Source organism: Poecilia latipinna, unplaced genomic scaffold, assembly GCF_001443285.1.
Source record: "Poecilia latipinna isolate Pla-1442-1.1 unplaced genomic scaffold, P_latipinna-1.0 Scaffold255, whole genome shotgun sequence".
Classification (NCBI taxonomy): domain Eukaryota; kingdom Metazoa; phylum Chordata; class Actinopteri; order Cyprinodontiformes; family Poeciliidae; genus Poecilia; species Poecilia latipinna.
Genome location: NW_015112871.1, coordinates 761,281 through 784,703, shown reverse-complemented (window position 1 = coordinate 784,703; position 23,423 = coordinate 761,281). Strand labels below are relative to the sequence as shown.

At 42.7% G+C, this 23,423-nt stretch overlaps 1 protein-coding gene across 1 annotated transcript; it reads left to right on the top strand.

Annotated features, from left to right (window-relative positions):
- Window positions 1–34: 34 nt before the first annotated feature.
- LOC106947796 (SLIT and NTRK-like protein 3) lies at window positions 35–22,905 on the top strand. Its single transcript, XM_015033037.1, has 6 exons — window positions 35–947; window positions 1,113–1,364; window positions 1,594–1,709; window positions 3,541–4,473; window positions 6,606–6,825; window positions 17,561–22,905. Exons 1-6 carry the CDS (start codon window positions 732–734, stop codon window positions 18,719–18,721), a joined length of 2,898 nt encoding a protein of 965 aa, XP_014888523.1. The 5' UTR covers window positions 35–731; the 3' UTR covers window positions 18,722–22,905.
- Window positions 22,906–23,423: the final 518 nt, after the last annotated feature.

Genomic DNA, 23,423 nt, shown 5'->3' with positions numbered 1-23,423 from the left:
TGCATCTTCATTTAGTGATAAAAATATACAAGATTAATGTTTTACCATGCATGTGGACTGATGTGTTTCAGCTTCATTCTGTCGGTTATGATGGCAACTTGTCATTTTGCCGAGGCGTTATCTACCTGCTTAGCTGTGTTGACACAGCCAGCGGCAGAACAGCGGTGTTAGAAAATATTGCTTCCCGGGTACTCATTATGCATGCTAGAGGTATTTTAGACGGCTATGTGTAAAATATTTTGGAAACCATGAATTAGTGTTCTTCCATTTCACAATTATGGAGTATTTTGCATAGGTGTCTCACATAAAATCTGAATTTTACGGTCGTAACGGGAGAAGGCGTAGAAATGTTCACGGAGTGTGAATATTTTTGCATGGCACCGCATGTTTGTCATGGTTTTTTGACTCATATCATGGCGAACTATTGCCTCCAGCTGGCCTATACATCATTATTTCCGTATAATGAAATGCTTTCCCCATGGCTCAACAGTCTGTGTGATTTAACATTTATTTCCAGGCTGCTTGAATATGCTTATGATGTATCACCAAACTGATTCATCCTGAAATGACTTCTCCTTCTCCTGCCCTGTCTGTTTGTCCTCACGGATCCTGCGTGTGTGTGCGTGTGTGCATTTGAACGTATGCGTCTTCGCCTCGCCTGGCAGTGAGATAAAGGCCCGATGCCGCGCCGTAGCCCCAGGCTGCTGAGCTGAAAGGGGAGAAGCAGCAGGATGCAGTGGGTCACTCTGGTGGTGGCCCTGGGGTGCGCGCGCCTGTCCCAGGCGTCGCGCGGCCCCACCCCCACACCCACCTCCACACACACCCCTCTGGTGGACAACTCGGAGGAGGAAGTGGACGAGCCGTGCTTCGAGCCGTGCACGTGCGAGGTCAAAGAGGGCGTGCTGCACGTGCACTGCGACGGGCGGGGCTTCACCAACGCCAGCCAGGTAGACCTCCTGCTCACCTCCTTGTTCATCACGGGCCTCGCGACGATGTCACTTCGTTTAAAAAGTCGAATCTCCAATGCTAACACATCGGCTCGTGGCTCGTTCTTATTGTTCACGTCCCCTAATTAATAAAGTAAGTAATCCGAGCTGTAATTAATCATCCAGGTGTCACAGTCATGGATCCGCCCTTTCAAACTCAACCTCCAGAGGAACTCTTTCAGACGTCTCTATAGCAACGGGTTTCAGCACCTTGGCAACGCGGTGTCGATGAACCTCGGCAACAATGCACTCCAGGACATCCGAGTGGGGGCCTTTAACGGGCTGGCCAAACTCAAGCGCCTGTACCTCCACGAGAACAAGCTGGAGGTCTTCAGAAACGACACGTTCGCCGGTTTAGAGGCCCTGGAATACCTCCAGGTAAGCTCGAGGACATAATCAGTCCTAATTATCCATGATTGACTTTATTATTGATGAATCAGTGCGAAAGTACAATTTGTTTCCATGCCAGAAACAGTGGTGGAGTGGCAGCTGGTCTGGGTGAAACGGGGTAGAAGAGTTTTAGGGTTTGCTTTTGAACCAGAGAGCGGCCACGCTTTTGGTTTGAGCTCTGAAGCCTTTGTCCATATTGCATTTTTCTGTCCCGCAGGCCGACTACAACGTGATCAAACGGATCGACAGCGGTGCTCTGAGGTTTCTCTACAAGCTTCGGGTTCTCATACTGAATGACAATCTGATCCCCGTCCTGCCCGCTCATCTGTTCAGGTTACATCCTGATTATTTTACTCCAAAGCTTTTTAATTATGCCAGGACTGATCTGTAGAAATATCACTGCCAGGCACGGTTAGTCACAGTGTTCTGCTGAGGTAGGGTTATTGTAGCGCGCACACAGCGCCTCGCAAAAGCCCTCATATCCCTTGAACTTTTTCGCAATTAGTCACGTTAAACCCACAAAGCTTGACGTGCTATACTGGAAAAGCTATGTGATAGATAGACCAACACCGAGAGGTTCATAATTAAAGTAGAAGGAAAAGTTTTCGACATTTTTAGAAAGGAAAATCTAAAAAGTTTGTTGCGCATTTGTGTTCAGATCGTTTTACTGACGGCTGCAGAAATCATCTAATAAGTACAGTAGAGTCCAAGTGAGTTATGTGAAGGCCTTAGAGGTTTGTCGGAGAACATTATAGGTCAAATAGCATGAAGAACAAGGCGGGTAAAGGAGAAAGTCGTGGAGGCATTTTAAGCTAAATCAGGTGGATGGATCATCTTCACTCTGCCTTTATGAAGAGTGGCAAGAAGAAATGCATAGGACACAGAAAGAATATGGAAGAAAGGGCTCTAATCAAATGAGCCCAAAATGTTGTTTTGTTTTTTTGTTTTGTTTTGTTTTTTTTACAAGGAAACTAACACTACATTATCACCCCAATCACCCTGCCACTACTGTCAAGCAAGGTGGTGGCAGCATAAAGCTGTGGGATTGCGTTTCTTTAGCAGGGACAAGAAAGCTGGTCAGAGCTGATCTGGTCTTGGTACCTTAATACAGGTAGGCCAGTCACGATAACTAATGTTGCTAGGCGATAAATTGTTCCAGAAGTTATCGCAATAAGCAATAATATCATTGTTTTGACATCATTTTCAACTTTATAATAGTGCTGGTATGAACACATTCTCGAAGATCAATAGACTTAAAGTTTTAACGAACATTTACCACTGAAACTGAGAGTGTTTAAATATCCAAAATAAATAAACAAAATAACAGATACAACAAATAAATTGAACTATGAAGTCTCGGTAAACAAAATGTCCTTCAAAAAAAGGGGGCTAGTTGAGACCAAAACACTTTTGTCATCCAGGTTTTGGCAGAAAGAGAGAGAAGACAGAAAAACAAAATCATGTAAATGGAAATTATTGACCTCATTTTAATTTATCCTGCGATTAATCGATTCATTGCTTATTGCGACAGGCCTAAACTCAGGGCAATCCTGGCCAGCGGTTCACCTCGTGACTGTAAGCTAAATATTATCTCCTAATAACCCTTAGTGATTGTGACCAAGCATACATTGCTTCTGAGATGGTGACTGAAATTCAATATGCAGTGCAGAAATTAACTTGAGAATCAATGGCCAGACCTAAAAATTGATCTTCACTCCATTCAATCTGGTGTTGGAAAGAAGAATGAGAAGAAATTTGTTAGAAACAAACCCCAAGGTCTTTGCAGCTGTAATCACAGCAGAAGGTGAAGGTGGTTGAGAACAAATGCACGCCATTATCACATTATTATTTGCAAAAAATAAAAAATGTAAAAACGCGCACACACACACACACATACACAAACCTTGCATCATCCCTTTCATCTCATGGTCATATTCTAGTTTGTGTGATTTTTCAAATGAAATCATTATAAAATACACTATTTCTTTTAATTGTGATGCGACAAAATGATGAAAAAACTCAGGGGTTTTTGAATGTTTTTCCAAAGCGCTGCATGTCATAGAAGATGAACCAATCAAACATAAAAAAAATAAAATAAAAAAAATTCAATGCAGTTTGTCCTTTCATCTAACTCCATTGCCTCTCCTTCCCCCTCCTGCTCCAGATCTGTGTCTCTGACTCATTTGGACCTACGGGGAAACCGTCTGAAGAGCTTAGCAAAAGACGGGACGCTGCAGTACATCGGCCGCTCCCTGATGGAGCTGCAGCTGGAGGAGAATCCCTGGAACTGCAGCTGCGAGGCGGTGGAGCTCCTGCAGTGGCTGGGTCAGATCCCCTACACGGCTGTTGTCGGGGATGTTACCTGCGAATACCCGTTTCATCTTCACGGGAAGGACTTGAGGGAAATCCCCCGCAAAGAGCTGTGTGCTGACCTGCCGGATAAAGAGCACCAGGGAGAGAGAGGCGCTCCATCAGCGGGATCCCAGCCCCAGCCTCTGCCCCCAAACTCTAAACACAACTCCCATCCCGGGAGAGCCAGGCCGACGAGGCCATCGTCGATGGTGCACGGCTCCCGGCAGAACACTCTCGCGTCCTCCACTTCGTCCCCCTACACTTCAGCGGAGCGTAAAGAGAGGGAGAAGCAGCTGAAGCCAACTAAAAGGCCTCGATCCTCCAACCGAACGCCGCCCACCGCTCGCAGCCTGATGCCCAACCAGAACCCCCCCGTGGCGGGCTACCAGACGCGGCCGCCCATACCCATCATCTGCCCCATCCGTTGCACCTGCAATCTGCACATCGCCGACCTGGGCCAAACCCTCAACTGCAAAGAGAACGGTTTCCGCAACATGTCCCAGCTCATACCGCGGCCCCTCAACGGCCGAAAGCTCTTCCTGGGAGGGAACTTCATCCAAAAGCTCGTCCGCTCCGACTTCTGGAACTTCTCCAGCCTCGATCTGATTCACTTCGGGAACAACCGCATCAGTTTCATCCAGGAGGGCGCCTTCTCCAGCCTAGTGAACCTGAGGACCCTCCACCTGAATGAGAACGAGCTGGACAGGTTGAGCCCTCACATGTTCCTGGGACTCCAGAACCTGAGGTGAGGAGCGTTTGCATCGCTCTGCGTTTCACGCACATCCTCCCCTCTTAGCACTTCAAACTAATTTTTTCTTTTTAAACCGAAGCCACATGTCAGCTTAAGATACTTAGAGATTTGTTTGTTAAAAAAAAAGAAAAAAAAAAGAAGTTGAATTAATTTCAGTATAATCCTGGCACCGGATAGCGCTGAAAACGTTGATTACCATTATGCTGGAGTTTGATTGAAATGAAGGTTTCCCATTCTCTTCCATGTTTGTCATTACTTAGTCACGCTGTCTGATGCAATGCTCCAGTTGAGTTGTAAGCCCGGTTCTGAGTGACAATGTGAAAATTAATGTTTTCTGGTATTTGCATACAGAGGTGTTGATAAGACAGTGAGGTGTCAGGACGATGGCAGGATTTTGTGTTTGGGCAAAGGCTCGTCAGAGCGATGCATATGTATGTAATTGTCAGATTAAGCTCAGAAAGATGATTCATCTGTACATAATGCATATCTTCCTTCAGCAAGTGCATTAAACATTAATGAAGACAACAGATCAAAATTCATGCCATTCTAGCTAAAGAATGATAAGTCACCTAGGCGTCAGATTTCAGCCGCACCGTCTTTATATTTCCAGACAGGTTTAAGAAAATCTGCAGCCATTAATCTGACTATTAATCAATAATAAAGATCCTCTGCGGACATGGAAAATGTCTTCCTCTTAACCTCTCGTTAGCCTTTGTTAAATGCTAAATGGTGACAGAGTGCTCTGAGCAGTATGAACCGGACCTGCAGTGGATGTAAAAAGTCTACACACCCTGGTTGAGCTGCTTGTTTTTAAATATGAAACAATGATAAGTTATTTTAACCTTTCTTTTAACCGTTAATGTGAGATTTATCCGACACAACTAACACTGAAAAACAAATCAATCCGAGCAGAAAAACAGAATCAAAAAGTTGCAACAACCTGGTTGCACAAGTTTTGAGACTGTTAAACTAAACCTGTTGTTGAATCAAACTTTGTTTGCCGTCTCTAAACATGACACATCTACCTTGAAGACGTTTCCAGAATCTCCTCTCCGCAGCCTTTTTCACTGACTTCCTGTCCAACTGAGGCCTGAACTCTGGTGGAGCCGAACTATTATCGATTTTGATGAATGTGGTCAAAATTTTCTAAGTCCTTATAACTCTTTACGAAAGTCTGTGCAGTGTCGTCCATCAGAAAACCTATTCTAACTGTATGATTGGGAATAGTTTAGCCAAGTCTGGACATTTGTTTTTGTCCTTCAGCCCCAGAGGAGACCAGAACCAACCCCAACAGTCCTGCTGTCATCTTCCCTTACCAGCTTCTGTTTTGTATTTTTATTCATTATGGAGAAACATCCAGTTTTTCTAACATTGCTGTTACGTATTTTCTCAAACTCCTGCAGACTTTTTGTACCCCCACCCTGACTGATGCTTTTGTACAAGGAAATAATTTTGATCCTCTGCAAACCTCTCTGCAAATTCTGGGCTTAGCTAAAGGATACAAATAAACACAAGTCCAACTAGAACGGCTGAACTTCAATAATGGGTAATCGGAGGCTCGATAATGAATAGCAGGTTTGAATTTGAGACTGAATACTAGAATCGAGCCAAAAGGTGGTAGTTGAAGGGTGTGCGCATTAATTCAAAATGACAGTTGCTGCTTTTTCATGATGTACCTTTATTTTCTCAAAGAAGATCTTTCTGTATTCAGCTAAGTGATACAGGCTGTACATCACAGCGAAGTTGAAGAAGATATTCTTTTCTTTCGTGTTTCTCAGAAACATGCAGAATCTGTTGCAGCCATCGAAAAGAATATCGCACTCACTTCTGCTAATTAAAAGAAGAAGAAAAAAATCCAATGTGGTAATCAGACATCTGTGTGAAATTTGACATAATTTGATACTGATCGGTTTGTGAAGAGGCAGAGAGGAGATTAAATCAAATTTCTGCTATGAATTTGAAACACGAATAATGAGCTGCGTATTTGTCGAGATTGGGATAAAGGAGGACTAGGCTACTGTGCGCATAGACCGTTTTATTATGCTGTAGCAGCATGGCCCATTTGTCTTTTTTTTTTTGTTTGTTTGCTGTAAATGATAATATCTGCTTCTGTTTCCTGACCTTAGGTTCCTTTACTTGGAGAACAACAAGATCGGTGTGGTAGATCCCGGCACCTTTGACTCCATGCCGTCCCTTGAGTTGCTGTTTCTCAACTACAACGCTTTGCGGAGCCTCCCTGTCGGTGTATTCTATGGAGTCAAGCTGTCTCGTCTCAACCTGAGAAACAACGTCTTCCAGCATCTGCCGGTGGAGGGTGTGCTGGAACACCTCAGAGGACTGGTGCAGGTTGGTGGAAATCCATATTTTACTTATTATAACCATTGATTACTACAGGCGGGGAGGGGGCGATGCAAAAGTATAGGGTGAACTTTTTCACACGTAGTCACAAAATGGAATGTAATTTAATGAGATTTAATATGATAAAATGCAGGCATGATGGTGAGGAAATGCTTTAGTTTCAATTGCTTTTTACAAAAAATTGTGCCGTTATGTAAAATAACATTTCAACTGTTTGACCTGGTTTCAAATCGCTAAGTCAGGTAAAAAAAAAAAAAAACCTGCACTGTGCATCTACCACAACAATCCTTACAGTAAAACATGGTCATGGCAGTGTCATGATATGAGGGAGTTTTTCTTCAGCAGCCTGGAAGGAAAACAAAATCTTATATAGTTTACCTTTTATCTTAAAAGTTAATTTGTTAAACCATAAGCAACTAAGTATCAGTCAGCCTATGGGGGCGTCTTTAAAAAAACAGGCAATGTATATGAAAAAATGATAAGGAAAAAAAGATATGTTATCTTTGTACTGATGCAGCACTCTGAGTTAATATATTTCACTACACAAAGAAGTTCATCTTCTTGCAGATTTAAATCGAATCATGACAACATTAGAAAGTCTGGAATTAGTTGAACTGATTTCAGTTATTTGTGGCTGTTTTTGCAAAGATGAATGAGCAAAGTTTCAGTCTGTAGATGTGCAAATCTGGTGCAAATCAATGCAACTGTGGCAAAAGGTGGTTCCACAAACTATGAACTCGTGGGGTAAAAAAAATACTTTTTCTTTTTTTCTTTTTTTTTTTTTAACTAATTTTAGCATAATTCTTCATCTAATTATGCTAATTTGTGTTGTTCTAATACAGGGGTGCCCAAAGTGGATCCTCAAGGGCCGGCATCCTGCAAGTTTTAGTTCTCTCCCTGGCTTAACGTACCTGGATCAAATGATGGCTCGTTAGAAGCCCTAAGAGGAACATTGACAAGCTGAAAAGGTTGTTACTTCTACCAGGGAGAGAACTAAAATGTGCAGGATGCCGGCCCTCGAGGACCGACTTTGGGCACCCCTGTTCTAATACATACAATTGCAGCAAAAGACATTAAAGATTGGAGTTCAGGAGTCTATCTGTAGTTATATTCTGCTTTTTTGTTGTTTGTCAGGTGTAAAACTGAGGCGATGGACCCTTTGTTTCACTTCGCAAAAATGTGTTTAATCTCTCTCAAATACAACAAAAATACAAAAGTCTCACATGCCGCAAAGAAACCGCAAATGGCGATATTCCATCTTAATGAATCAAGTGCTGACAGGCCCCAGCTGCATTTTTAAACTTCTGGCAGGCCCTGATCTGCTGGCCTTTGAAACAGCTGGAGCTTTCTCCCATCATCTGTTGTTTTGAGAGCGCCGCTGCAGCATGTGGGACTCTGTTTGTGCCTCAGGTATTCCAATTGGAAAATTGCAATAGACTCCATTTGCATAAGTGGTCTTAATAAATCAGGAGTTAGACTGGAGAAAGCAGAAGCCTTTAAGTGTTTAAGCATGGTTTTAATTAATGCAACGTAGAGTAAATAGACTGTATAAAATACAGCATATGTTTGGTTTTCCTCACATCTAACCACAGCCTTTAAGTGACTGGTTGCTGCACGCAGCACGCAGATAAGGACACATATTAAGTCCTTTCAACCAAGACTTCAGCAAATTTAATGTAAGCTTTTCTTAGACAGCCTGAGCAGAATGAGGTAAAGTGGGTGTAGATTAGCCTGAATGTCATTGTGAATTTCTGTTCTTATTTAGCTTGATGGAAAAAAATAAATAAATCCCAAAACCCCCAATTCCGGGTTTGTGTGGGTGAGACTGGCAGTTTAGCGGCAGTTTCTAAATGTTTGCTGGAGGAAGCGTGCACGTACAAATAAATGCATTATGCCTATTGTGCATTGCTCTTATGTTCAAGAGAATTTAAGCTTTCGCAAATTGGATGTACCCAGTGGGCCGTATTCATGGAACCCAGCTGCATCGCCATTATGGAGCTGGAAATCTCTGCCACAGTAACTGAATCTGTTCATTTATCGGGGTTGTTATTTCCCTAACAAAGCCATATTAGCGCTACCCGTCGGCTGCAGAGAACAACATGACAGCGATATCACCTGTTGGCTTACTAGTGGGCTGTTTGAAGCTCGGGGCGTGGGCTTTTGTGGGCGCCGCTGTGTGTTTCTGAGCCAGCGTTTGCACTGTAAAATCAAAGGCTAACACTGATGGAAGCGGGATTTAGCTCCCAGCTGCTGGGGAAAAACAAAAAGAAACGTACAATTCTGATAAAGCAGCAGCATACACAGCTTAGAGTCAGCTCTGCCGTCAAGAACAAGATTATGCAGTCACACCCACTTAACTGATACGGAAAATATTTCCCTTAGCGCACTGTTAGAAAATGATAAAAAAAAAAATTAGTCTGACGTTAAAGAGAAAATTAAAATCATTGTGATGCGTATGATTTCTCAACTGGAAAATTAATGCCAGTACAAGAGCAACCGAGCCTTAAAGCACAGGGATATATATATATATATATATATAAATCAACTTAAGTGAAGGAGCATCTGAAAGGAGGCCAAAAATATGTACAGCCCAGGAACACATATGTCTTTGTCGGTACGTGCTAAGAACATGTTGGGTTTCAGGCAGACACTTCCTTGTCATTGCCAGCATTAATCAAGAAAGTTGCTCATGGCCAGGTTTGGCGTTTAGTGGGGAGCAATTCTGTCTAAAAAAAAAACACTCAATGCAACTGACACAATGTGTAGAAATAACCAATTATGCTCCGGTGTGGAAAGCTGAGACGGAGGCAGACAGTGGAGCATTTTGGGAGGTTTTCTGACTGATTAGAGGGAAGGTATCCACTGTAATCACTGCTGAATTATTCAGATATGTCCTGGCACCAGTGTTATCAGCGCCCATGTCCCTGCTAAAAATCTCACTCTCAGTCAAAACTTGAGTTTTTTTTGTGCGCGTGTGTGCGTGCGTGTGTGTGTGTGTGGTTTAAGGGTAATAAATATCCATTGTGTCTGAATTTAAAGCAAGTCAAGTGTTGAGCTTTTCAGAAAGCCTGGAAATGTTGGGATTGGATGTCACTGGTATTAAAAAAACCCAGAGACCATACAGACAGATGATAACCTTTTAGCCATCACTCTAACAGAGTGTAACAGTAGATCTGTAAAAAAAAAAAAAAAAAAAAAAATCCAATCCCTGGAATGAGAGGCAGACATTTATACCCTCTACTGATGTCAAATCTTGGTATTGTGCACCTGAGATCACGCACAGAGAACCAGGGCTATTATTATGGTGCCCGATAGAAAACATTTACGATTGAGCGGCTCTCCAGTGAACATGGCCTTTTGTTCAGAGCCCAGATGTTCCTTGATACTAGGAAAATATTTTTGAAAACCAATTTTCTCTCAGGGTAAACTCTGTTGAAGTGAACAAAGCTGTTTTTCTTCCCATGACATATCTATGACTTGCTTAGTGTCCAGAGGAACTGACAAACTAAATATCATTTTACTGAGAATGAATATAAATAGCATCCCTAAGCTGAGTTTGAAAATTAATGAAAGGTTAATTAAGGATGACTCAGAACTTAATTGAGTATAAGTGACCCAAAACAACCAAATAAAATAAGTGTAGCACATTGCTTTCTATGCAATTACTACCTATTAAACAGCGAATAATAAAACATAAATGGTACTCTGTGTTTTATTGCACTTTATCTAGTCCAGAGGACCCTGAAGTGCTTTACACATCCACAGACTGATGGTGGTTAGCTGCTACATGGTAGCCACAGCTGCCCTGGGGCAGACTGGTGGAAGGCAGCCATGCACTGGGGCCACTGGACCCTCTGACCACCACCAGCAGCCAAGACGGGTGAGGTGTCTCGCCCAAGGACACAACGGCTGAGACAACGATGTGGTCTCCACATGATGAGTGCATTCTCTCTTTTGTGCTGGCCGGAGAAAGAAAAAAACACACAAAAAAAAACCTGCCAGCAGTTGATCTTTACAGAAAAAATGACCCTTCAGGCCCTTTCCCAGTGTGGGCGAACACCTCTTCTTAACACAGCATAAAGTAAGCAGTAACCGGCACGGCAATTACCAAAGTTCTTAGCAGTAGCACATTATGGATGCCGTAAAAATGAGCAGGCTGTGCAAACTGTGAAATTAATTCTTGATAGTAAAATGAAAGCTATCATGAAGATTTTTTTAAGAGAGGGCAATGAGTTCTTAAAACTAACCACGAATGACTAAAACGAAATTATGAAGAATATGCAAAAAATGATAAACACAACGCAACATGAAAACGTTAAGTGAAAACACATGAGCAAAACTATGGATGTACTTTTATGTAATGTTATAAATGTAAGCCAAAACAGCCAGAATCAGTTACTAGAACTTACTAGTCAAAATGTTACAGATCCATCAAATTATGTGGCTAAGCTAGCTGTTAGCATGTTTCTTGATAGCGGCTGGAAACAACACTGTTTTTACTCTGTTATGATGTGACAAATTAAAAAATTGAAATGTGAGTTGTTTTTGAAAATGAAAAGAGTTTTATGAGACTGTTAGGCTTGTGAAAGTTACAGCTGCTGGTTTGTATGGTTTGAATCATTAGTACGTTTAGCATTAGCTGACGGTTAGCGCCATCAGTGGTTTAGAAAGCTAAACACATAAACCAAACACATAAACATGGTTTAATCTAAATCAGTTCCCTGTAGCTATATCTGTGGATTTGAGGTTGTTGTCCTGCTGGTAGTGGAACCTCTGCTGCAGGATTTAGTGGTAGTAGAGTAAATGGGACTGGATACATATACACGCAATCTTCCAATTTGTATTTGTCAAAAAAAAAAAAGACTTTGTGTTGGTTTGTCACATAAAAATTCTATAAAATACCTTGTAGTTTGTGAGATGCAGACTTACAAAGCCCAGTGAAGCTAGCAAAGGAGATTCAGCTGGTCTTTTTAGTGTCAGAACAGGAACTAAGCTTTCCTACTATTGTCCAAAGCATGCTTGTGCAGTCAGTTGGTGACTATCCTTTGGTAATAGTATGTGTGGACTTATACGTCTTCTGTGTTCCCATTGTCATGATTTGGTGATGTACCACACCCCATGACTGTGCATAAGATTAGGGCGGAAAATGTCTGGATGATAAGGCAGCTGATGGTGAGACACATCAATCAATACACAGTCCATCCTCATAGCAATTGCTACCATCTTTTATTTGGCTGCACATCCTGTGTATCCAATTTCACCAGCACAATAAAAGTGGATGAAAACAAGTTAGATCCTTCTGTAACATGAACCAGTTTTCTTTATTTTTAAAGTGCGCAGCACAGCATAAAACAAAACCACTGTAGGTGTTTTAAACTGAAATAGACTTGCTCAGCGAAAAAGCTTCTGTCATTATGGGTTTTTATGAGCTGGGAAGTTTGACCACACCACTTTGCTATTTACAGAGACAAGATGGGTCTCAGTCTCACTGGCTGTCTGACTCGGTAATTTGGATTTCACATTACATGCCAATAAAGCCTTTTCAACTTCAGTGATGATTTTTCTTTTTTTTTTTTTTCATTTGTTAAATAAAGACAGAATGTTCTAACCGTTGAGATAAGAGTAATTTACTGTTAATAACCGTCGGTATTTAATTATGTGTAGGGGTGGATGATACGCCAGGACATAATTAGTGTAGGACTAATTATCATAATATTATTTTAGCATCAAAATGACTTCATATGCACATGGTGGTGATCGCGTTTGTTTTGCCAGAACTGCGAGAACGAGTTCACATCTTAATGTCATTACTCCACCGAACAGCTAGCTGCGCGTTCCGATCCCAAGCATCCAAGCCGATGTGAACTTCTGCAGTCTGTATTTGTTTTCCCTCAGAATGGAAGATCAGAGGCTTCTTTCCAAACTCAGCATGTTGCAGGGATGTTTAGCGATCACACAGAGACACAGGCGCCTGCTTCTCTACCAACAGCGGCCTCGGTGGACCAGATGCTTTCGCTCTTTGCTATTACATCCGCCCCGTGCGCCATCTACAAGAAGCTGCAAACCGCTGTACAGAACGAGTTCACGGCTTTCCTCTGGGGGATGTCGGTGAAGTCGCTCGGGAAAATACGCAAAGTGCATGTTACAGGCGAAGCGAGCGCGAATATGAAAGTTGATAACAACGCCACGGCAAAGAGCATTCCCTAGAAAGTGCCAAAACATCACAAACTCATAAAATCGAACGGCATGAGTGCAGACTTTCAACGAGCAAATTGATTTGATATGACTCTTTGACTTTGTGTCTCATCTGCAGATATTTTTGCCACATAAAATCTGGACAGTCACAAGAAAAAAAAAGTTTCCGATGAATGAAACGCAACATATCTGGAACGACGTCTTTTGGACGGCGCTGCCAAAGTATTTGTAGCCATTACAGTTGTCTTCTGCGTTTGCTTTTTAGTCATCGTTAAATGTTTCAGAGCAGAAAAAAATAACTTGAAAGGAAACAAACCGCAGTTTTCAGATGATGATATTATTCATTCGGGGGTGGAAATCCCGTCCAAAGCAACTTGGCCCTGTGTGAATTGCCTTCTTAGTCTTATAATATCAGGCTGTTTCACTCTCAGCAGCAACAACTGCCATCAAGAGTTTGTGAATAACTAGTAATGAGTCTTTTACATCATTATGAATGAATTTTCGCCCACTTGTTTTAATTTAGCCCCACTGGAGGGATTTCAAGCCTTCTCTGACTGTGTAAAGGCATGCCACAGAATCTCAACCAGATTTAAGTCCAGACTTTGACTGGGCCATTCCCAGTACCTACATTTAGCTTAGCTTTTCAGGGTGACAAGAGCTAGTGCTCTTCAGATCTTTGTCCTGCTACACAAATTGATAAATGGATGTTTTATACATGACTTTTCTGCTAGCAGGATTACTGCTACCACCCATTAGGACAAATAATCTAGATAATCAAGAAACAGACCAAGAAATAATGAAATAATCCCCCTCGGTTCTGTCAGTCTAAAATTCTTTAATCTTTAAGTTGGGTTTTTAGCGTAAGTGGGTCGGCCTGTTGTTGTTTTTTCAGTACTTACAGCTTTGAATTCACCCAGGAGTGTCTTTTTTTCCTGTCTCTTCCTGCTGTTGAATAATGGACACATTAGTGAGACAAGTACAGTTCTCTCAGTGTTGCTCCAGGCTCTTTTGTGACCTTCTGGATGAGTCGTTGATGGATTCTTGAAGTAATTTTGGTAGCCTGGCGAAGCTTAAACGCTGTTGTGTTTGTGGATATTGACCCTCATCCTGGTCTCTGAAGCTTTAATAAAAATGCCATGAGTGTTTTTCATCTGTTCCCACATTTCTGTAGATATTTTACATTTTGCGCTTTTGTAACCCACTTTATGTCAGACAGGATCTCTTTAAGGGATTTCTTGATTTTATAAGACAGACGTTAATGAGGCCTGTGTGTGGCTGGAGAAATTAAACTCGGCCTTCAAAGGATGTGGTCAGTTTGTCTGGATGGCTTTTTCCTAAACCAAGTCATCGCTTGAAAACCGCATTTTGAGTGTAATCAAGCAGTCTGATATTAAAAGCTGCTTATCTGAAACCTTTAAGTGGGATTAAAGGAAAATAAACTGAATAAATGTGTGCAGGCGCTGTTTGATCTGATGTGTCTATCGAGTGTTTTACAGCCAAACATCTGTGTGGCAGCTTAAGCTGGGCTCAAGCAAGTAGATGAGCCCAAAGACTGCAGCTTATATCTACAACAGAATAGCAGAAACAGGAAAAAATAAAAGTGTACGCTGTGGTTCAGTCAAAGTTTAATGGGAGTTTTCATGAGTTGTGCATTTATACACACCATTAAAGAAGAACTGGCCAAAATGTCCTCACCAACAGCAACGCGAGAGAACAATAAATGAAAGTGTTATTAAATTAAGGCTGCTAAAGATGTTCTACAAGTGATTGAAATTGTATATTCACAGTGATTGAATTTGCTAGACATATCATCTACAGAATAAATATTTCCCATAAAGACATTTCTTCCAACACTTCTGATTGTTTGTCAAACTCGCTCTCTTCAGGCTCACTCCGAGTCTTATTATTCATAAAACAATGGAAGACATTCATCAGAAGAGTGAAGGCTTGGCAAGCTAAAGCTCAGGGGGCGTCTCATCACCAGAGACTTCAGCTAAAATCCTTGTGCCAGAAACTCTAACACATGCTTCATATCGACTTGATTTCTGGGAGCCACCCAGAGCAAACCTATCGACTGAAGGAAAATCACTGTTTGAGCAAAGAGATCAATTAGAAGACACGGGACTTACTGGGAACATTTTGAATTTCTCCCCTGGTGGGAATTTTTATAGCTCTCTAATAAATCTTGGACAATAATTGCTTGATCTTTGATCTTTATGTTAATGAGGGAGCCCAGAACAGCAAATAAATGGAATCCTTCATTTCAGGCTGAATATGTTGGGCTTCATTGTACCTGTTGTTAAAAATACGTATTATATCTTCTTGGCTTTCTTGGGTTTTATTCAAAAACAGCAAATCAGGAATAAAAATAGTTCCTTCGACTGAAACGCAGACGTGTGTGTACCCTTTCCTGACGTGTGTGTACCCTTTCCTGACGTGTGTGTACCCTTTCCTGACTTTGAATCCTGGTATTGTGTGCATGAGACGACACACAGAGAGGTGATGGACAGAGAGCGACGATTGCTATTGGACTTCTGGATGGAAAAATGTATTATTGAACTTGGGTCTTTTGTTCAGAATCCAGATATTGGTTATTGGAAGAATGAAACCTGTTGCTTAGCGCCCAGATCAATTAACAAATATCAGCTTACTGACAATGACTATCAATGTCAGATCCATAAGTTTAAAAATGAATGATAAAGTCATAACCCATATGCAGCATGTAAGTGCAGCACGTTGCAGTAGCTCTGGTTGGTAACGAAATGCTTTAGACTGTTTTTAAAAGGCATTTCTTTCAAGTACTAAACCACAGGCCTCCATTTTCACAAAAGCACACAGCATGGGCTGACATAATAGTAACACCTGTCGGGGGTAAGCAAGGGTCTGTAATTTCTTACCAAAGTAGTGCTTTGATTGACAATTTGACAGCAAATCGCACACTTGGTGACCAGGCTTGTAAACTGTAAACACTCCTGGTTACGTCGGACAGATGCTCAAATGATAGACGGAGTGACAGAGTTTAAGGGATTTGAATGAAAGCGTGCAATAAAATGCTTTGAGAATCTCAGACAGATGTACGATCATCACCGTGAAAGTTATGAAGGAAAGGGAAGAAAAAAAAAACTAAGCTGACAGTTTGGCCACATATTTCTGTGTCATTTGGCTCCTTCATGCTAAATCGCGTCTTGCAAGAATGCAGACACTGGAAAATATTATTTTTTGCATGAAAATTTGGATTTAGCAGGAGTGTTGAAACTAATTTAGAACTGCAGCTGTGCGTTGTTTCTAGTCACCCATCAGTTCTAGCTATGATTGTGAAAGCCCACAGTGGACTGACGCCAATAAAGGAAGGGAAAAAAAAACAAAAAAAGCATCCGGCTGTTGAGCGCGAGACGACCGGGAAAGGAGCGGCTCCCGCAACAGAAATGCTGAATCATCTCCTTCTTTAAAAAAAATAAAATAAAATCATCCATCTATCTCTGCAAGCCAAGGAGATGGCCTAACCAAATTAGCATGACAACATTTGCGCGAGCGCCTTGGAAGTGCGACAGAGAGAATATCTGCTTTCACTGCCAGTGTCGCTGCTAAAGACTCGGAACAGATCAGTCCTGCAGACAATACAACATGATGTGATTCCCTTTGTGCATAATCTGCTTTAGCTTTTTCAAAGTGTTTCAAAGAGAATATTTGAGTTTGTTTTAGGACCTGCAGTCAATAACTGGGAGGCAGAAAATGGATTTGTGGGCATACCTATTGGATTATGGCACAGGGGAGAGTTGCATCACATCCTGCCTGTTGTTAAGGACTCGGCGCTGCGATACTCCCGCATGTTCGCCTGCCTGGGAGTTGTTTTTTTGAGAAAGTACTTATGTAAACCCTGGGTTGTCCATAACCAGCTGGAGCATAGCAGGAATCTGTTTTGAGAGCCTTCACAAGCGGGTTCAAAACTAAACACTGCCCTCTGCCATTCAAACATGCATAGCAACAGACAGCCTTTAGAAGTATTTAAAGTCGAACCAATTGACAATCTGAAACAAGACTAGCTGTCAGATGCTGGTGTGTACCCTAAAAAACTTGAAGCAGCAACTAAAAGATGTTTCTACAAAGCATTGACAAAGGAGATGAATGCAAAATATTTGATTTCGTAAAAGAAGAAGAAGAAAACTTCTGCACTGGGTTTCCAACTTCGACTTTGTGTTGGTTCACCTCATAAAACCCCAACAAAATACTCTTGACGCATGTGAATGATTCAAGGGGTGTGGATACTTTTGCAAGGCCCCATGTTACGTTAATACCACGAGACAAATTTAATAAACATCATTCTTCCTTGTCGCCTCAGTAATGCCTGCACTCAGCTTATTTGGAGATGTTTTTAAATTAATAATGTACATCGCAAGGGCTACTGCAAAATTAGTTATTTTTGTGAACAGTTAACAGAATGATTCATGAATCCGCGTTGCATGGCAGATCAGTAATTATCCCACTATTATGCAATGACAGTGTGCTGTGGTGTGATGTATTTCTCCAGGTGGACCTGCAGCAGAACCCATGGGAGTGCAACTGTGAAGCGGCTGCGCTGAAGCGTTGGCTCGAGGGGCTCAGCACTATGATTCTTATGGGGGAGGCGGTCTGCAAGTCGCCCGAAAAGACTCAAGGCGTGGCCCTGCGCTCCCTGTCCATGGAGCTGCTCTGTCCTGAGCTGGAGCCCCAGGAGGCCCGTGAGCTGGAGGAGCAGATGGCAAACTCCACAGACGCAGGAGGAAATGTATCCGTGTACCCTACGCCTGGGCTGGGACCCCTCGCCCCTCCGTGGATAGATTCGATCCCTCTGTCGGTGTTGGTGCTCAGCCTGCTGGTGTTGTTCGTCTCCGCTTTCTTCGCAGCGGCGGCACTAATCGCCTACGCCCTGAGGGTTAGGGAAAAGCTGCCGTTCCGTCGCCAGGGAGAGGTAGACTTGGCCGGCATACAAATGGAGTGTGGGATCTTCACGGAGCAGACGCACCACCACCACCACCACCACCTTCACCACGACCTGCCTGAAAAGCCCCCCTTGGCTCTGGCCGAACACAACCACGTCTACGACACCATCTTGCCCCGAGAGGCGGCAGCGAAAGGAGCCGACCCCGCCGCCTCACACATGTGTAGCAACCCGATGTTCAAAGACCAACAGGACGTGGATGTGAACCAGCAGCTGCAGCAGCAGCAGCAGGCGCAGCAGCAGCAGCAGCAGGCGTTTGCGGCTTCGAAGGAGTGCAAGGGAGGATACTGCCCTACGCCAGAGAAGGAAAAGGAGTGGACCCTGGAGGTGTCTTCATCCCCCATCAACACCATCACAGGGGCAATGGGTGCGCTTGCTGGCCTCCACGGGAATGGCATCCTGTGCCCCACGGTCATCGACAGCCAGGGTCCCACTCCTAAGGTGGAGCTTGTGGACTGTCTCTTCCAACTCCCCACCCCTGAGTTCAGAGATCTGCCCGACAGGTACGGGAGGCCCCCGCCCTGCTACCCCCGCACCCAGGACTCCAAACAGGAAGTGAGACCTGACCAGACACTCGTGGTCACCACTGCCAGATCCTCAGCCGGAGGTGGCCACGGCGGCCAGAGTGAGCAGGGAGATGGAGAGCAGAGACCCAGACTGAGGACCAAACCAGACTACATGGAAGTTCTGGACCGGTCCTATCAGTTTTAACACTCCTCCCCCCTTTAATCCCTCTCCTCCCTCCTTCCTGCTACCATTTTTTTCTCTTGTCTGCTCATCATCTCCCTTTCTGCTGATGAATCACCCAGTAACACTGACTCCTCCTGTACAGAGGTTGGTTTTCAGAGGAGCCTGTGGGGGAGTGGGACTACACTACAGCGCCATGTTTTATTCCAGGACCTGAGGTCAGGTTTTGTATTTTCCCCCCCCACTGCTGGCACATGGGTTGGTATTTGGCAAGGATTAGCTGAACCAGGATCTCTGCCTCTGGGCAAAACTTCAGCTGCAGATACTGCTGCTTTTCATTTTCCCTCCACAGTCCTACAATGCGATAAAAAGGCTTCGTTTTTCCACCAAACGCCACAATTAGCAGGCTGCAGCACGGCTGTGGGCGTTAATGCTCATAATATCACTCTCAAAGGACCTGCGTGGAGGTGAAAAAAACAAAAAAAAAACACAGCTCTTAACATCAAAAACAAGAGTCATGAACCTCGACAGCCTGAAGGCCTGGAGCGAGCTGGGCGTGCACGTTGAGACAGAGGAGCGGCCGAGACAACCCAAGAAGAAGAAGAAGAGAAATAACCGTATATAGCCAAGTGCCTTAGCAATGAACAGCCAGCAGTATGGTCAATGCTTATTTTTCTATAAATACAGATCTATTTATCTAAACAAAGAGGTTTGACTACCAACGGACGGGACGCTGATGGACAACTGAGACTAATCGAGGACCTGAAGAGTAATTGCATTCCCTGGATGAGCCAAAAATAATAACCTACCCAGTCAATATCGGAGTTGTTTGTATGCAGTTCTGTTGATTTTTCTTCATCTCATCCGGTCAAACTTAGTTTGCTTATCTGGATTTCTTTACAGGGCTATGACGGGGACTAATTCGGGATTGTCGCAGAGCGAGATTCTGGAAAGATTTTGGAAGTTCTTGTTATTGTTACTATCGTTTTAATGGGAAACAAAAGCGAGGAAGGCAGGACCACAGAAGAACACCGAGCCAATGGATGCATTTTGGATTTCTTTATCTCTCAGACTTAGCCGGGCCACAAGGACCTCTGCTTCATGTTTTATTCCACCCGACAAAGGCACAGAGGTTATTGTATTCTTTTTCTTTGAAGTATTTCTCAGAGGAAATATTGAATGACAACAAAGACAAAGGACAAAAAAAAAAAAAAAAACGCAGGGGTAGAGGCATTTTTTTTCTGTTGTTCGAAAAAAAAAAAGACACTTCTATCAACTACTGGTTAATATCTTTTATGGAGATACTTTTTATGCTTTCATCTCCAAACAATAGTAGAGGCAGTTGTGAATATATTTATTCTTGGTTTTTGCGTGTTGAAGCTCTCCTGTAAGGGATCATGTTATATTAATGTATAGGATGATTCTGCATCTGGTTCAGCCTTCTTACCGCCGACCCACGAAGTACAATAAAGGGTGCTACATTAAAAAAAAGAAAAAAAGAGACTTTCCCTGGCAACTATTGTGTGACAGATTCACACACACTTACACACAGCCTGACCCAAATAACATGCACTCTCACGCTCTCCATCTTCATTCCCTTAAAGGGATAGTTCATAATTTTGCGGGTAACTTTCTTGGCGTCTTCATTTTGTTGCAAATCAAGGATTAGGGTGGAGTTGGTAGGTTTATCTGTGTTTTGTTGCTAACTGCTAATTTCAATTCAAGTCAATAACATATTTCTCTAAAAACTGTGTCCAAATATACTCTTTGTTTTCACTGGTTTAGGGAAATGCAGCCAATAGGAAAGGCTAAAATAGTCTGTACTTTTGACTTCCGCTATGTTTCATGTATGTGGCAGCCATATTGGAAACTGCTTGGTGAACTTGTAAATCATTTCAGGTCAAGGGACCCACATAATGGAAAATACAAAGTTACTGTAAAACTCAAATTTAAAGTTTAAACATCTAATACAAAACAAATATTAGATTTGTCATTGGAAACACTTTTAATGTACCTTCTTCGATATCTGTTTTCACTCAGGAAGATTTATGTTGGTGTGCAGCCTCCAACCTCCATTTCCTGCATAATTATCAACAAAATCATCATTTCTTTTGTAAATAACCACATTTGATGATGGTTAAAATACTCAAAATAGTATTTACTATGATATTTTTTAGATGGAAGGTGTTTAAAGGCAGAAGCAAAATCTGACTATTAGCTGATCTTTAATCTTAATCAAAGGTTTGCACCTCAAAGCAACAATAGATTTCAATTATCTCCAAGATCCTATGTGTTAGATAAATGTTAAGACAGCTACAGCTGAGTTTTTGTCCCTCAGTTTACTTTAAACCCCTATAACAGCTTAGAGAAATAAAATAAAAAAAAAAGTGTTCAAGCAACCCATCTTTCAGAAATGTTCTGCCATTTTAGTTATTAGATATAAAAATGAAAATAATTGCATCTTAATTCATCTTTTATTCATTCAAAGTGGCGGGATGGTCTCCGTGAAACTTATTTTCACAATTTAAAAAAGCAACGAAACAAAAGATTTGGAGTCTGCTTGTATTTCTTTACCAAAATAAAAAAAATACTCATCTTCTGGTACATGTACCATCTTCAATATCTGTTTTCACTCTTCCTGAATGAGAACAGCCTCAAAATTTTAACAATACTCTGTGGTTAGGCCATTACCGGGAACAAGAACAAAAAAACAGCTAATGCATTATATCATGAACATATTTACATTATCAGTAGAAATCCTTCAAACTGCAAAGCCAAACACAAAACAGTTTTTGAAATAAACGCAACCACAAATCAAGCAATTAAACAACAAGCAGCTGGTGACTCTGCTTTGGGTCTGGGCCCCTTCAGGACTAGCCGCAAGCTTTAGCCTCCAGGACTAACTTTCTTGGATTGATACCAAATGAGGAGGACATGAAAGCGGTCCACTGCTTTACACGTTTTAAAATATTCACTTGGAAAAATCCAGAATGTTCCTTTTCTTAATAGCGCATGAACAAAGCGGCCGGAGGTGCGCTGAGCTTGTCCGTGCAGAGTGCTGGAGAGATCAGATGAAAGCCGGGCGAAGCTGATGGCCTGCAGCGTTCCTCACACATTGAAGGCTGGGGAAAGAAGCTAATAGAGGCAATCTTCCACATTAACTGTATGAAATCAATACAATCTATTTGTGAAATGAGGACATGTAAGGCCGCTGGCCCCGGGGCCAAGGTTGCACATTGCACCATCCCCTTCCCCAGCCTGCGCGTCTCGCGCAATGGTCTCCCCTCTTCTTTCATCTCTCCGTCTGATTCGCTCCCCTCCCTCGCTCTCCCCATTTCCTCGCCTCTTTATTCTGCCGCTCTCTGGCTCACCTTTTGCTTTTGTTCTTTCCCCTCTCCTCTATTTCCCCTTCTCTCTCTCTCTCTCTCTCTCTCTCTCAACGCTCCGGCTGTCATCTTAGCCTCACAGGGCGGACACAGAGAGATGCTGCTCTATATGCTGCCCAGCACACAGGTAGCAGCACCCACTGAAAATATGTGTGTGTGTGTGTGTATGTGTGTGAGAGAGAGAAAGTGTGTGTGTGTGTGTTTCTTTGGGCTCTTCAGACACCTCCTCCTCACTCTCAGTGTTCAGAACTCTGTTGCACAGATAATCCCCAAGTGGGTGTGTGTGTAACACACACTGGGGACTCTGTGTGTGTGTATGTGCGCATTAAAGGGGCGGGTTGGTGTTTCTTTGTAGGTGTGTGTTTAAGGAGAGTGTGTGAAGTTTGTGCAGTCTCCCGTTTGTGAGCCTCAGTCCAGCCTTAATCCTCTAAACTGTGCAGTTCACTCATACCACATCAGCCCCATTGTATCCTCAGACAAAAGAAGCGCAGTTAAAACTAAATGCCAGTTAAAGCAACAAACGACTAATTAAAGCATCGTTTTCCATCCTTTTCACACTATTTCTTCCCCCTCTACCCTCACGTTTAAAGCTTCCCGTCTCACTTCCTCGCCCGTGGCATCTAATTTTTACAGTACTTTCTCTCCCTGGACCGACTCCAGCAAGGTGGATGTTTTCTTCGCTATCCCTATTTTTTTTTTTTAATCATTCTTATTTCTTATTGTATAATGCATGCGTGTTTTGCCAGGCTAACTGCTTTGCCATGGTTCATGTGTTTGTGTCCTGTCAGAACTGTCCCATCGCTGTGTGGAGAAGAAGAAGAAGGAGAAAAAAAGAAATCATTCATTTCCCAGAGTCAAGGATGAAAGAGTCTAAAGGCTTCAAACGCCGGTGGGCCTCTGCGGCTCAGATTGCCTCTCGCTCTTTCTCCACCGTCGTGTCGTTTATTCCTCTGGAAAGAAATAAATAAAATAAGAGAGGCTGCGGCGTCAGTTAAGTGGAGACGGCAGGAACGTGTCGAGGATCGGGACAATTAGCCTGATTAGAACAATGGCGTTTCGCATGATGGATCTAGCCGGGCGGATCCCTCCTGAGCGTTTATGTGAAGGCATAAAAACCCATATTCTCGTCTCTCAGGCATTAACATGCCGGCATATTTAAAAAAAAGAAAAAAAAAAAAAGAAAAAAAGAAATGCACAGTCGGGCATGGTTTGATGTGAGTGAAAAGAGATCTGTTTAAAAGTCATGGTGCATAGCTTGCAGAGGCTTTGGTGTTCGGCCATGACAAATAGTTGCGGCTGAGCCCGGTCATCCTTCACAAATACACACAGGGCGACGCGTT